This window comes from Pteronotus mesoamericanus, unplaced genomic scaffold, assembly GCF_021234165.1.
Source record: "Pteronotus mesoamericanus isolate MK-2021 breed Mesoamerican mustached bat unplaced genomic scaffold, CSHL_Meso_final contig_82, whole genome shotgun sequence".
NCBI lineage: Eukaryota > Metazoa > Chordata > Mammalia > Chiroptera > Mormoopidae > Pteronotus > Pteronotus mesoamericanus.
The window spans coordinates 9,032,843-9,049,373 of NW_026555265.1; the positions used below are offsets into that span (position 1 = coordinate 9,032,843).

At 44.2% G+C, this 16,531-nt stretch overlaps 1 protein-coding gene across 1 annotated transcript; it reads right to left on the reverse strand.

Moving 5' to 3' along the window:
* Window positions 1–6,640: 6,640 nt before the first annotated feature.
* On the reverse strand, window positions 6,641–16,238 carry PAQR9 (progestin and adipoQ receptor family member 9). The gene is made up of 2 exons (XM_054585156.1): window positions 16,094–16,238; window positions 6,641–15,176 (listed from the first exon to the last, which is right to left on the reverse strand). Exons 1-2 carry the CDS (start codon window positions 16,115–16,117, stop codon window positions 13,887–13,889), a joined length of 1,314 nt encoding a protein of 437 aa, XP_054441131.1. The 5' UTR covers window positions 16,118–16,238; the 3' UTR covers window positions 6,641–13,886.
* Between the last annotated feature and the right edge of the window lie 293 nt (window positions 16,239–16,531).

A 16,531-nucleotide genomic window follows, 5' to 3' on the forward strand; every position in this document is an offset into this window, starting at 1 on the left:
ACCCCATTTTACAGATGAGGATATGGAGGTCCAAAGGGGTCAAGCAGCTTCCTAGGATGACCGAGACTATGAAAGAGCGGAGCGAGAAACGGAACTGCGCCCAGGTCTCACCTGCAGGAGGAGAGGGGAGGCAGGTTTAAAACGCCGGCGCGGGGTGAGGCCTCGGCGCCCTCCTGCTTCTGCCGGGAAACAGAGCGCCGAGCCTGGACTCGGAGCCCGCGTGGGCCGTGCCGGGATTCCTGCAGGACTCAGCCCAGAGCCTCCCTGGGGACCGATACCGCTTGGGAGACATCTCGCAGTGACCAGGGCCTGTGGGTTGAGGGAGTGTGTGTCCACAGCTCTTTAGACACCACTCCCCGGAGGAACAGGATCCCCGCTCTCACCCCAGCTTTGGGCCCCCTTTTTTCTCCCTGCAGGAACTTCAGCGGCGCCTCCGCGGGCTGCGTCACTGTGCAGTCGCCTAGCTCCGCAGCCACAGCGTGGACAGCGGGGACGAAGCACCAGACAAAAACCGGCTGGGCATCCTCCTGGTTTTGTTGTTTGTTTGTTTGTTTGTTTGTTTGTTTGTGTTTCAGGACACTCGTTTCCTGTTTGGGATTTCTGAAGCGAGGTTGTGAATAGTCACCATCACTTGTGGGGGGAGCCTAGAAACACTGCGCTTGGCAGATACCTTGTCACAACTATTTGTGGGATTGGACGGCTTGAACGGGGAGAAAAAGGGTTGCTTTTAAAGGTACCTTGGTAATCATATGAGGAACTTCATTTTGTTATGCCCAGCAGGAAAGGGAGAACCTCCTCTTCACCGGCCGGAGGCTTGCTCAGGGGACAGCTGTGACTCATCCCTCCAGGACCGCTGTCTCCGCGCCCCCGCGGAGCAAACGGCAGCCCCGGGGCCGAAGGGATTCAGTGAAACAACGGGATGGGATCACAGTGTAGAACTGTCACGTGGTGCCAAGTCTCCCGATCGTTTTTTGTAACTCTTCTCTTTCAGTTCATTGGAAGCAGATTCCACCTGTAATAATAAAACTGGAGGGAGGCGCCATGATTTCTATCGCTTGCCTGGATCCCCGACGTGCTTCTGTGATAAAGCAGCAGCTACCCAGCGACAGACTTTACCCTTGGTAACACGTAGGTGACACCAGAGAGCAAAATGAGAGACTTCTGGCAGGATTTCGCATCTGTCATCTTTTATATTTGACCCTTTCTCTAGGAGCTACAAGTCGCAAAAAGAAAACACCAAAATTTTTAAAAAAGCAAATGAAAATTTAAAAATCAAATTAAAACAACAAGAAGAAATAAGGACATGCATCTTTTTCTTGCCTTAGATGCAAAATATGACTGTTATCTTACAGTTGGTGTATTATATGTGTATGTTTGTAGAAATGTTTATTTCCTTAAACTCACATCTTTCTGTGCTTTATGAAATTTCTGTGTAATGAAAATAAGAATATGAAGGAACTCTAAAGTGATACTTGTAGATCACCATCAAAACAAATTTATAGTGGCTAAGGATGAACTAACACAGTGAGCAACTGAATTCAATGCTGAAATAAAAACCTACTCAGGTCATCTTGAATTGATAATGTAGCTCTTAGAGAATTACATTTTGTAGCGGTAAATGTTCACGTGCCTTCTCCCTAACTCTCAGTTTTTCACATATACTTTTACAGTTACACAGGTTCAAGGTAGGAAGGAGGGAAGTTATGTGAGCAGACAGGATATGGGACCTCTTTTATTAATCCCACTAAGAAGTACTTATAAATTGCACAGGTAACCAGACTTCTAAAATTTCCACTTTTTTAAAGGAATTCCTTCAGCTCTTGAGAAAAAAAAATGAAAGTCATAAAGTGATGGTGTTTTTCTGGGACAGAGAGGAGAAAAAGAAATGATTTACAAATGATTCAGAGGCCATGGCATATCTATATGTAGAATTTCCTTTTACATGGCATATTTTGAGTGAGTCAGTATATTCTGTTGCTTTCTCTCTTTTTTTTTCTGGTATTCCCACTATGCATATGCTACACCTTTTATAGTCCCACAGCTCTAAGATATTCTGTTTACCCCTGGCCCCCCATGTCTTTTTTTCTTTTAGTTTTGGATGTTTCTATTAATGTATCCTCAGGTCCACTGATTCTTTCCTTAGCTGTGTCTAGTCTACTAATGAACCCCTCAAAGGCATTCTTTATTTCTGTCACAATGCTTTTGATTTCTGGAATTTATTTTTGATTCTTTCTTAGAATTTTCTTATCTTTGTTTAAAATTATCCATCTGTTCTTGCAGGCCGTCTACTTTTTTTTTTTTCATTAAATACTTTAGCATAGTTGTTTTAAACTCCCAATTTGATAATTGCAACATCGGTGTCTTACCTGAGTCTGTCTGGTTCTGATGCTTGCTCCATCTCTTCAAACTATGTTTTTGGCCTCTTAGTAGCACTGTATTTTTTTAAACTGAATAACAGACATGATGTACCATGTAAAAGACACCGAGTACTGGCTCCTGCAGAAGTTTCTGCTCATGGGTTCCTAATGTGGTAAATCGTAATTCCCTGTATCTATCTGTTTGTATTTCCAATTCTGAGGATAGCAGTTTGCTCTGTGACCTCACTGCTCTGAGAGATCTAAAAAGAGTTGTTGACTTTTCAGTTTGTTCGGACTTTTAATTGTTGTTAGGATGGAGTGACAACTGCTAAGCTGCTTAGGTGCCAGAGTAGAAGCTGAAAGTCTTGTGTGTATGTTCTTTAATTGCAGGAAATGGAAACCTTTGGCTTACTTACTGGAGGAAAAATAACAAGAAAAAAAAGAAATAATTTATTTATGGTTATGGGGTAGCTCACAGGATCACATATAGACACACAGAGGCGAGTCCTGGAAAATCTGGAATGCAGAGCAGCTCTGCACCTGCAGGCCGACCTTGCATCCCACGCTCACCCACCAGCTCAGTGGAGGGGTCCTTCCTAAAAGGAGATTTAGGATGCTCCTAGAAGGCGCAGGGGGGTTGCATGACAGGGATGAGGACCTTTGTCCAGGGAAAGAGGAAGCTAAGCAGGTGCTGAAATTTGGGCTCTCTTCCGATTGCTTCCCACTGAGATGGAGGGTCTCAATTAGATTTTTAGATCAAAGACTCAGAATTCCTATCTAATTTTATAATTCTGTGTTCTCTTATATCTGATGGATTTTTGTTATTAGGAGATGAATTTCTATATGAAAATTATGTGGACCACACTGATACATGGGAATTATGCTTACTGTTTCACTTGACATATATTCTAAATGTTCATGTTGTTTCTCCCTTCATCTATTTTAAGTTGACAGTAAGCCAAAAAAAACTCTTAGGTAATTCTTTTCCTTATGTTTGTTTTTTATTTTGAAATAGATCCAAATTCTGTGAAGAAGCTGCCTGATACAGAACCTGCTTTGTCTTCCAAGGAAAATTGAAGGTACAATTTCAGAAGTCCAACAAACCACTTGCCAATAATTACTTTGAGGAGTAAAGAGCTATGGCTTCCCATTCCTAGCCATCATTTCCTGCGCATCTGTTGTACCAAATAAGGGTTCAATAGCAGAAGACAGAACCCTCTCAAGCTACTTGGGGCAAAGGGGGATTTATTTACAGGCATTGATTAGGTTCCACATCCACTGGAAGGATTGAAGGAGTAGGCCCAAGGCTGAGCTTCCCAAAACAGGAATCACAAAGCCTCTGCTTTGAGTCAGAGAGCTGATAGGAAGTGGCAGAGTCAAGCTGCTGACGACATCCTTAAAGTAAATGAGTGTAGATGGGCTGTGTTCACACTTGGAGTAAACTGACCGCAGGCATGCACAAGGTAAAAAGGACCAGCAAAGGAGATTGTGAGAGAGTAGGATGAGGGGTAGGAAAGAATTTCGGGCATCACACCGGCCAAGGGAAGGCATTCATGAGAAAGGAGTGGAAAAAAAGATCTAAGAAATGGTCATCAGTGAGGAAGGCAGTTGTTGGAAATCTTATAAGAACAATTCTAGTGAGATTAACAACAGAATGCAGTGGGCGAAAGAGTGAGTGGGCGGCATGAAAACAAAGACGCTGAACACGTTTTTGCAAAAAGCCTGGCTGTGAAGTAGAGCGGGGAGTATGTAACAACGGGGAGAGGGTAACTTTCTCCTTTTAGAAGATGGGAGAGACTAGTAGTACATTTTCAAATGTTCATAGGAAGAATCCTATTGAGTCAAAGTAGATGGACATACAGGATAACAATGGGCAATAGGCAGGGTGTGATTTCTGAACAGACGGGAAGTAGTGGGATCAGAGATGTGAGGAGAGTGGGAGTGGGAGGGTCAAAGATATGAAATAGCTGGGCTGGAGAACAGGAGAGAAAGCAGCTCAGGCAATACAGAAGGGTCACTGGGCAGCACCAAGTCCTAATACAGAATTCTGTACTTTAAAACTGAGGCATTTCATGGATGTTATATGCAGATGTAGTCCTAAAATGTAGGACGAGCTCAGGGAAGGTGAAATGAGGGCTGTGCAAATCTTGTATGTGGCTGGAAGGTCACCAAACCTTATGGATCAGTTAAGACGCTTCCAATTATAAGAAACAGATACAACTTAAACTAGATTGTAAAATAAAGGGAATTTATTGCCTCACATAAGGAAAAGTCCAAAAGTGGGTGGGCTTTGGGCACAGATTGGTCAAGGCTCCCTTTGTGATTCATTCTTCGGTCCCATTCCATGAGCTGGCTTTATTCTATCCGGACTTACCTCGGGGTTATACTTTGACTAGCAACATCAGCTAGGGCTAAGGATTTCAGGGGGAAGAAAAAAAGGAACGATACAGGAAGAGTGGGGGGAATAGGAAGGAAAGTCCCTGTGTTCTGCTGTTCTCCTTGCATTTAATCTTTCACTATTTCTTCCCTTGGCAGGACCTAACAAAAAGCCGGAGAGTAAGAGAGCCTAAAATAGCTCCAATACAGAGCAGATGAGGGAAAGGATTGGGAAATGGATCTTAAGGCAAACAGGCAGACGCTGGCACAGGCCCAGGAGATACTGGGTGGCCAAAACTGGAGCAGCCATGGAGCAAGGTACACAGAGCTACTCCCGGCACACAGAACCTAGGAGCTCATCTCACCACCAGCTGGCGGACGGCTTGTTCTTCCTAGACCAGAGGATGTGGTGGCTGCCATGTATTGGTGACACAGTATGCTATTAAAAGTAGATGCTATTCTGAGTGGGAATTTGCCTCTCAGCAACCCAGTTCTCTGCCACAGTAGAGTGAGGGGAGGAAGGAGGAGCTGAATGTCTCAGCCATATTCTGACCTGAGCAAGAGGAATTCACATCATAGAGAGATCCTGGGTGCTGAGAGCTTGGCTGCAGTCGTGAGGATTGTGGGTTGACTTTGGAAATGGGGCAAGAACACTTAGATTACACAAGCAATAGTTGTATTATATTAAGGCAAACACATATGGGAAGGCAGGTGTGGGTTAGCCAGCCAGGTGCTGGGCTGTGGTTACTATTGCTTTGGGCTACTGGCACTTTTCTCCTCCCTCCTTCTGTAACCACGTGCTCCAGAGCTTTGGTGGGGACCCCACATTGTAAGACACTTGGGTTGGACAAGCGCTTTGCATAACTTCCATTGGCCCAAACCTTCACTCTCTTAGGAGTTGAGATTACAGTTGTCTGCCTGTGTACCAGACAGCCAAGGAGGTGAATAGTGAGGTGGAAAACTGTTGTTTTTGCCTGACCATCCCTGCTTTCTTTGGGGAATTAACCTCTTCCCTCCACATGTTCTGGAAAGGACTGCAAATCACAGATGTTCACACCCTGATGCCTGCAGAGTCTATGTGACCTAAGCTAGGCCAATCAGATACTCTCTCCCAGGAATCTGAAATGGGGACAGATAGAAGACGGCCAGAAAACAGCCGAAGTTGGCTCACTCTTGCAGCAGTGCTCTGGACACTGCTCCCTTGGGGCAGGAGTTCCCTACTGGATTCTCTAGCACTGCCCTGTTGCATGCAGTCCTCGCTGAGGCGGGGTGGGGGAGGGGAGGTGGGGGGGAATCAACACTGTGCATTCTGGGAATTCCCCAGTATTCTTCCTGTAAACCTTTTTATGCTTAATTGAAAGATTTTCTGTTCCTAATAACAAAAAAACCTTACCTGAGACAAGAGTTGACATGATTTAAAATTTTAGCCATCACCACAGAGCTTAAGAAGTGAAGTGAGCTCTCCCTCACTAGGGTTATTTGGGACAGAGATACTGCAAATTCACACATATCAACAGGGTTCTGGGAATGGCTGTATTATACAGATGTCCATGGATCTTGTGTACCTTTGGAAAATAGGGAGGTTTAAGGAAAATCTTCATTACCTAGACTTATAAGTATTTTCTTGGAAGATACAGTTTCAAAGTAACTCATGAATTTTCTATTTCATTGAACTAAAAAGTGTAAAGTAATATATTAAGGGTGCTTCTTCAGGAAAAACTTACACTCTTCCTTTCTGCCTGCTGGTTTTTATGAAAAGGATAATGTTTTTTTCTTATGTTTATTAGTGTTATACATGCTTACTATTAATTTAGGAATAATTTGTTTGCTGAAGGATATCTTCTGAGCATACATAGAAGCATACAAATACAGTCCTAAACACTATGCTTACAAATAATTTATTCTTATTTCAAACATGTTTTTCGGCAAAAAAATGTATAGTTATACAGAATTTTATATTCAAGACCGTAGGGAACAAAGGTCTCACAAAAACAAAATCATGGCAAACTACACAACAGAAATCAGTCACAATTTTGTTCAGCTACATTCACAGAACTGACCAAAGTGATTCTATTCCTATGGATTACTTTTCTTAATTTACCAGATAATGTGGAATTATGGATAAACAATACTTGGCAGAATATGCTAATGCTTTGAAACCACATCGCAGTCCCTGTGTGGAAGTTCACACATCCTGAGAAAGTCCCTCTAGCTCACTAAGTGTAGCTGATTAGGATGTACATGATGGCTGGAGTTGGAGTAGCCTAAGACTTAATTTAGCAAGCCGTGGATAAAATGATTGTTTCTTTTTTCATGCCTACATTATCCCTTATCACCCTCCATTATCACCATTAAATGAACTAAAAAAAAAAGAAAAGAAAAGAACCACCCCCAAAACAACAACAACAAAAAAACCTGATACAAGATCTCCATTTGGTCACTGTTAAATTCTCTGCCTACCTCTAAGCTGAAGAAAAAAAATGAATATGGCCCTTCAACTAATGCCCTTTACTGCAAAAGGGAACCTGCTGGTTGTACGTTCTTGTAAATCTGAGTACAGTCATATCTGAATCCTTAGTTTAGAAATGGATGAACCTCATAAGGCAAAATGGCTTGAGGCGGCCAATATGGAATCATGGTAGAAACCTTTTGTCTTCGGGGCTGAAGGCTTCGAGGGTGGTGGCGGCGATGGTCTGAGAGAAGGGTGAAATGGACAGAGTTTACAGCTACTGCTCCTACTGCATGCCACGGAATGGCCCTCAGCCCGAGGCTTAGCCTGCCCCTGGTCTGTGTAGCGATGGCACAGGGCTTTAGTCTTCTTTCCACTCCCAACAAATAAGGAGCAGGGTCTCCAGGGCTGTGCGTTTCTCTAGTTATTTTTATGTTATTCACAGTGGTTGTACCCTCATCAAAGTGATCTGTACCTGAGCCTTTATTGACTTGATACTGAGCTCCTTGGAATAATTTTGCTCATAGCCTCCACGACAGAAAACCAGCCTGGTGGCGCACTAGACCTGTGCTAAGCCTTGCTGGGAGAGGGAATTTAATGAAGTTTCCAAGAATTTTAAAAAGACTTTTGAATTTAGCCTTGTTAAACACCTATAACATATCTGACAGTTTTCTTCTTTTAAAAAAATGTTTTTTTAACCCATCTTGAAACTATACATTATTTACACTTTTAAAGACCTACTAGGTCTTGATCATTTGGGTAAGAGTTCAAGGTGATTAAACTCCCAGGACAAAGATGAGGCTTTCCAAAAGGCGCTGGTTCTCATCTATGTGCCAAGGCCTGTTTTTGCAAACAAATTGCTATTATAAAACTTTTAAGATACAAAATTAGAATACTTCTTTAAAAATTTTTCCTGTTAGTCTTGTGTGTACAACCAGCATATGAAATACAGATTATGCTTCCTAACTAGAGATGGAACTAAAAAGAAGAAATGAAATTAATGTGTCCCCATACTTTTTTCATCTAGAAACAAGGGTTTATTTCCATGGTGTCTCTTTCCAACGCTGTGGTGAGCCACGAGGGGCAGGGCCATCTCTACGGCACGGATAAGTAACCAACTAAAGGCCCCTCCATGACTTGAGTGCTTATTGCATGTTTTAGGTGGCGGTGTAAGGCATGAGAAAGGCAGCCTGCAACTTTTACATGCTCAAGAAATTTTCCTTAAGAAATTTCATGTTTGGAATACCTTCTAGAAATTGTTCAAGAACAAAAAAAGTATTAAAGCTCATGTGTTACATTTAAAAGCACAATATATTGGGGAAACATTTTCAAAATCTAAAAAAAAAAAACCCAAACCAAAAACAAAAAGGCTGTTTTTCCATTGAGTTAAATAGTAAATAAGTGAGAATTCTGTTGCATATAGGTGTGTGTTCAGAGCTTTCAACAGTCACATCCTGCCACAATTCACAGCCAAATCAGCATTCTTGGTCCCTGACCTATAAATAAACATTCTGATTCTCAACTTGCTCATAGACTCTTAACAAGCTCTTCTAAAACAAAAAGGCCTACAAATTGGTTAAAAATCTATAAACCAAAAAATGCAATATATTTGTCCTCTTTCAACAAACAAAAATTTGTATTAGATTTCTGGAAAAGTGATTCAGAAGAACTGACACCCATTTTCACATTTAAGAAATACTTATTCATAACATTGAAGAAATAAAATCTTCAATAGAAAGGCATGTGGCCTCTCACAAAGGAATACAGTAGTTCTCAGGTTCCACCAATGAGTGCTTCCTTTTCAGCTTGTCTAGCTTCGTTTGCTTTTTGTCAGGCAATATATGACAGAATATTGTTAATCTTTCAAGAAAATGATTCAAAAGATAATTTACAATTAGATGGTGCTACTCCTATTGCCTTTTTGCCTTATGCCCTAATTTTATGGAAACAAATTAAGGACATTAAGCCAAGGGTAAGAGTACCACTTAAAATATACCTGGGCACTAGTGCTCAGGTAAAAAGCTATAGGATGTGCCAAATACAATTCCTTGCCTGCCTATTTGAGCACTAACAGCAGGGGAGTTCACATGCTTTTCTAGGGACACAGCTTAGAACTCAGGTGAAATTGTCCATAGCTGAACTTGCTGTTCCATTCCGGCTGATTGAATCTAATTCTTGCTTTCTCCTTCTCATGCGTTCTTCCTGTCTTTTTTACATCTGATGCTTTTTCTTTATAATTTCCTCCATTTTTCTAAGACATGTTTCATAGAGTACAACACAAAGACCTTAAAGGAGGAAAAAAGCTAAATAACATTAATCTTTGGAGATTTAAGCATTGAAGCTTGCTTTAAACTTATGCTATCTATGAAATTCAGATATTTAATGACATCACAATTTAGGCACTTTGGATGAACCTCACTTCATAGTGATATGAATATTATAAACCTTCCAAAAGTGATTGTTATTGTCTTTGTTAACTATAAGTGATGATAAATCTTTCAACCTCTTCTATGTACATATATGCCTGCTATCCCTTCACCTGGATTTACAGTAAATCTCTAGTTATTTTTTAACCATAAAATTTACAAAGACCTAGGAGCAGACAAAAAGAAAAAGAAAGAGACTGATTGTGGGTAAGTAGCATGTTAATTGAAATAAGATCCTTTGCTAATAGAAAGGAGAACAGAACCAAACTCAGTGGCTTGGAACATTCTGTTTATGGCAAAGATCAGAGTTGGATCCCTGGCCTGAGTGCCTTTCTACCCCTGTTCTACCAGACCAAAGGGTAATAGCTGTCATAATGGGACAGATCCTCACCCAATGCCTAATATGCAGTGGGTGCTCAATGGCCATTAAAGGGATCATATGAATGAATGGATGCAGATCAACTCAAAGGCACTGGCAGCGTGAAGTCAGCTGCGGCAGACTTCAACAGATGAAAAACCCAAGATACGAAAAATTAAGCAGCTGGTAACATTTTATGTAAGATTTTATAATCCAAATTCAAGGATAGCCATATCTTACTTCACTCTATTTTACAATGACATATTTTATTATCAATTAGTATTTGTGCTTGGCCAGACATCAGAACCATGCAAACTAGTAAACACTCACAGTCAAGTACACAGAAATCTCCACATTCTAATACCAGTTTGAAAACAATTCTGTCACCTTGGGCCAACAGTGTAACCTTGAAACGAAGATAACTCCTGCTGTAACTGTTTTTTGCTGTAGCTTTGTACTGGTTAACTAAATAAAATTGTGAAGAAATTCAAAGATAAAAATCTGTTTTTATTTGCTGTTAGCCCTCAGATTCAGCACCGAATCAGAAAAAATTATAAAAATCATCTCCATCCCCAAATTTTGCATTCTTAGAAATGATTGCCCTGAAGTAGCATGATGAATTAGGCTAAACAGTTTTTGACTGCAAGCACTTTCAGGCAGGATTTATGAATGGAGACATGTGAGCCACTCTGGTCAGCTTTGAAGCCCCATACTTTCTTCCTGAGCTATTTATAGAAAGCGGATAGCCAATGGAAAAGAGCACATTTATTTTTACAAGCCAGTCATGACATGACCAAAGAACTCACTTCCTCTCTCTGGGAAGGTCATCTTCTTTAGCTGAGGGTACAGCTACAAGGACGGGGAAGAAAGGGACCCCCTCTAGTCAACGGAATCAGCCTGAGTCAGCCCCAGAGACCAACCCCACAGGGTGACAGGCACTGAAGTCAAACACCCTCATTTCCCAGGCATGACTCTGTCTCTAGCTCCTTGAGATGTCATCTAGATTATGACTAACAAGTAAAAATAACATGTATTACATAATATGCTTCAAAATTCTATGCTTTCAAAATAGGTTGTACAGAGATAATGAAGTGCATTCTTACTTATCATTTGTCCCACATTTCAAACAGCAAACACAATAAAGTAAAAGTGAATTTTAAAGGATGTGGCAAAATGGATAGTGAAAAATATTTTTAAAGCTATTTTATCCTGATGGCCATATTACCCCTGAAGTATGTAATATGCCTGGACAGTTCCATGCAAATTTGGATACTTAGTAAATATTTCCTGATTCTAAAATATCATTTATCTTGACAGAAATCAGGTGTAATTTAGCAAATAACATACATAGTTTTACACACATGCCTGGTCTTGTGTGGGGTACATGGTATCTATTTGCAAACATGAAGTGAAGTGAAACCACTGTTTTCAACTAGAATGCCCTTTTGTCAACGTTATGTGTGGTATATAAAAACCAAGATAGGATGGGAAAGGGAAAGTGGGGGAGGGAAAAGGCAAAAGGAAGGAAAGTGAGTTCTCATTCTCTCTTACTGGGCTTAGGCATCATAATCATTTGAAAACAATATGGGTATATTTTATCCTTGAGTGACTTCTGCTTAAGGACAAAGACACAGGGCAAGAAGAGAATTCTGTCTGCAGACTAAGATCTCCAACAAAAATTTTAAATGACAAATACAAGGCTTGTTTTTGTTTTCAAACTCATTAATCCTGTTTAGGAGTTTGTCTCTTCAAAGTTCCTTCTGAAAGGGGAGGTCCCATTTTTCAGGGAAGCTAAAATACTCATCAACCTATGCATCTTGCTTCCAAACCAACATTCTTTGAGACTCTAGAAGAAATAATAATGACATGCAAATAAATTTGCAGGTGGAAATGTCCCAGTTTCCACAAATGCCTTTGAATGCATGTACTGAGTAAGTTACAGGTGAAGAATGACATCCCTAGTAGGCACAAATTCTCAGCCACTGTAACATAAAGGGAATCTCCTTGTACTTTGCAAGAGACGAGACACTGACACCCATCAGCAAACGTGCAAAGTGTATTTACAATCCCATTAAGAGGCTCTAAATTAAATACAGACATATATAATGTTAAGTTCTGTGTGGAAATTAACACACAGCACACTGGTTCCTCCAGGGAACTGTGTCGAGCCTCTCAGTTTATAAATATAGTAGCGATTAAAAGCACAAACAGAAACAGCAATATTTTTAGCCTACCAGTGCTGAGGTAAGTGTTCATCTATATAATGTGCTTGATCTAAATTATACCATGAAGTCAAGACTTCCCATTCAATGACTTATTTGGCTCCTAACCAAAGGACTTGTCAGGAAGTATGGTAAGTATTTAAATAAGCTACCTCAGTGGTTTGTGGTATTCAATGGTTGCCATCTCAAGTACAGGTTAGCATTTATAAGAAATGTCTTAAATAACACTGGCCAATGTGGTTGTTATAAAGGATCTCAGGAGCGTGTTCACCCATTTCTCTATAATTTAGGATGACCGTTCATTACCATAGCATGCATCTAAATGAGACTTCAGTGTTTAACTAGGCAAAGGTAATCCTATAGAACTCAAAAATTTCAATTACAATTCAAGTAATATGCTCCTGACTTTCACACTGTATCTGCCTTATCTATTCCTGAGTATTATGTTTTTAAGTGAGGATAGATGGCATCAGTCTAGAACAGTGTCCTCTCACCTTCCCTGATGGCTGCATTAGGAACCACAGTCACATCAGTGGTTTGGCTCCTTCTCCTAGTAGAGAAGCCAAATGCTCTGTGTCCTGGTAAGCTACTTCCGGTGCTACTCACAGCTTGAAACCAACACCATCTTCTTTCCCTCCTGGGTGGAATGTTAAACCCTGATTTGCAGTAAAGAAAAAGTTGATTTCAACTGCCCTCCCCTATATTTGAGGACCAGTCATTTGGGCATTGCTTCAAAAGGCACATTTATTCCAGTGGTAATTTAAATAAGTAGAGAAGGAAAGGATAAGATTAATAACAAAACAAACAAAAAAACAAGATAAGCTTTGTGGAATACATTAAAGTAAATAGGCATGTGGGATCTATGTAGACCACTGAGCTCCTCACCAGTAGTCTAACCAGAGTCCCTAAGGTAAAATAATTCACATTTGTATCATGAAACACAGGCCTTAGGAAACACTGTTTAAGAAAGTACAGTAGTTTAGAACTCTCAAGCAGCTTGCCCTGATGTCCAGTTAAAGTGTATGCAATGCAAAAGGGCTATAAAATTCAAACCTACAAGACAAATAAAATTCAGTGCATATCACAGGCTTGATAAATTACGAAAAATCATTGTATATATTACTATTTAAATAACATCTGAGAAACATTTTGAAATAATTAACTTGTGTTCACATTCCATGCATTTTCTAGCAGGTTAAGCCCTGGGCTTATTTATGTCTTTGTGCCCGTTTTCTACAAAGATCCATTCTTTTGACAAATCCAAGCATTCCTCAGACTGAAATGGAAGTACCCAGGGATTTTGTCTACTTACCCTCTTTAATGCATACCTGACCTCACACGGGCTACCTGTTATTACCGCTGGCACAGAAGATCATCGGAAAATCGAATTATTTGGGGTTTTACTTGGGATTTTATTCGCTGCTTTCGAAAAATCCCTGGATGTCACAGACATCACCTGAATTTTGTCCATGGGCAAAAACCAGTGGCCCTCTCCTTCCTGCTTGACCCACTTCCCTCTTCCAAAGCCCCAAGTGCATTGAAAACCCCTTGTCATTGTGGACGTTTTCCCCCTCCCGGCGGCTCCGGAGCAACCTCCTTGAGCAAAGAAGGAAACAACAAAACTGGAAAACAAACCAATAGCAACAAACGAAAGTCTAAAGAAGTGGGCAAACCAGCAGCCTCCAGGAAAGCAGAGGCTCATTTTTTGCTGCAGAATTCGGAACTGTTTAGGAACTTCCTGATGACCAGCCCCAGGCAGACAACCAGCAGCAGCATGTAGCCCACGGTGCCTGAAAAGGTGGGTGCGGCAGGCGGCGCCTTGAGGAACTGGCGCAGGCCCTCCTCCACGTAGTACACCTGGTCGTAGATGCTGAGGAAAGTGAAGATGTGAAAGAGCTGGTGGCTGTGGCCAATGATGTCGAAAAGGCCAGGTTGGATGCGCTCAGGGATCTTGCTCACATTGAAGAACGCGGCCACCACCAACCAGAAGTAGCGGCGGTAAAAGTGCACATAGAGCGTGGGGTTCTCGCCACGCAGATCGAACAGCCAGCTCTCAAGCATGATGGGGCAGGCCATGCTGAGCGGCATGATGAAGACGAAGGTACGCAGCGCGAACGGGTAAGAGCACCAGTCAGTGCGGCTCTTGCAGCAGGCCACCGTGCAGGCCACTGCCAGCAAGAAGGCCACGGGCAGCACGAGCGCGCGGTAGGCGGCTATGAGGCGCGTGCAGTCCACGTGCCAGCCCAGGCGCTGCTGCACGTAAGGGGTCATCACTCTGGCGTCCAACAAGCTGAGGCTGGGCAGCAGGTAATAGTAGTAGGCCACCGTGCTGCCGAAGCCATAGTAGCTGATCGAGGCGTAGTCCAGGTAGAAGAAGGCGGCGCGCAGGCGCAGCGACAGGCAGCTGAACACGTGCGCCGTGCAGCTCATGGCGAAGGTCAGCAGCACGCCGGACGCGTAGCACCACAGCGGCAGCAGCCACGGGTGGTGGAAGGGCACGTCGCGGCCGCTCAAAAAGAACAGCCGGCAGAACTTGCTCAGGAACAGCAGTAGGGGGATGAAGTGCGTCCAGAAGTTGAGCGTCTCGTTGGTGGGCTTCAGCACCGAGGCCAGGCACTCCTGCGCCGTGCAAGGCAGCCGCCGATAGCCAGATAGTATGAAGCACTCCACGAAGTCGTCGGGCACCTCGTCCCAGCGCAGCAGCGATTTGGCGGAGGCCGGAGGGTCCCCCGAGGCGGAGGGGTGGGGGCGCGAGGTGGCCGCCAAAGCCGTCTCAGTCGTGGCCGGCGGGCCCTTTGTGCCCGCGCTCCGGGGCTGCAGGCGCCGCGGCATGGTGCCCCGGGCTTGAGTAGGACGAGAACAGGCGACCTCTGGCGCCGGCTCCCGCGCGCTCCGCAGCCCCCGCCAGCCGCCGTCGGAGCCTTTGTGCTCGTGCGGAGGGTGTCGTTGCAGGTTCAAGTGAAGACCTGAGCCTCTAAGCAGCCGTTCCTAAAAAATAAGTAAATAAATAAAAACAGTCGGTTCGTAAACAGCCAGCGACTGGCAGGAGCGCGCGGGGCTCGGCGTCCCCTTCTCCAGGCTCCCTGCTATCGGCTCCCGGCCGCCTGCGCTGCGGCAGCCCCAGCGGTGGCGCGGCGGACTGCGGCGGCGGCAGCGGCGGCGGCGGCGGCGGCGGCGCTGCCCCGGTGACTGGGCATCGCGCGGCGCGGGAGGCGGGGATGTGGAAGCTGAGGCGCTGGAGGGAGGGAGGGACGGGCGCACCGAGGGAGGGCGGGGGCCTCTCCGGCTAGTGTTTCGAGGCCGCCTCCGGGGGTAGAGTTATCCCCTGTCTCGAGTTCCGTACCATCCTCCCCACCCCCTTCGGGCTGCAGCAGCCAGAGCTGGCCCGTTAATGATTGATGCCGGGGCAAAGGCTGCGCCAGCGACTCAGCGGCGCGTGGCGATCGCGAGGGCGAGGGTCGGTGCCGGGGTTCGAAATCCGACAGCCACGCGTGTGTTGCAGAGGACACTAGCGAACCACGTTCGCTGGGGGTGGAGAGCTACGGCCGCGGGGACGGGGTAGCGGGGTGGGGGAGGAGATGGCGCCTGCTGCGCCTCAGCAGTGCAGGGCGAGGAGATGCTCTAACATTAAGTCTAGAGGTAGCCGGGGCAGAGACGGGGCAGCTTTGAGTCGGTGTCCGAATCAGGGCTGTGTCACTGTCAGAAACATGGGACTGCCCTTCTTTTCCCGTGTGTGTGCGCGCGGGAGCGCGCGCGACTCCTGCTGTCGACACCGCATCAAGCCTTAGTTTATGTTCTCTCCTATAGCAGGCTTATTCAGGTGCGTCATTAACCTGCCTTTTCTCTCGCCCTCGTTTGGTCCAAACTAACCATCCCATAAGTGACCTCTGGTCGCTCTTACCAACCTTTGGGGGGCGCAGCTCAGTCATCCTCGAGTTCTTGTGTCTTTAACTGGGACTCTTTTTTGAAGCCCGAAGTCCGAGAGCTCGGGGTCGAACTACTCCAGACCATGCGATTCAGAGAGACTAAAGACCTGCAAGATTTCTTAACAAGGACTTCCCTAGCAGAGCTGTATCTGAGTTGTGGGCTTTTTAGGTGGAGGGCGTTCATGAGGGAGGACCTCAGGGAGGGATGAATCCTAGAATGAACGGAGACAATTCGTAGAGACTGGGAGGCGGTGGCTTGGAAAAAGCTTATGCATAATTGACCGTAAGTACCTGGCAGGCTTGGGTGGCTGGAGGCCAGGGTAAAGGAAGACTGAAGAACTGGAAACCGGTTGTGATGCGCTGCATGTGAAAATATGCCCTTGAGCCTTGTAAAGGCGGGCCAAAAACCTGCCTGCT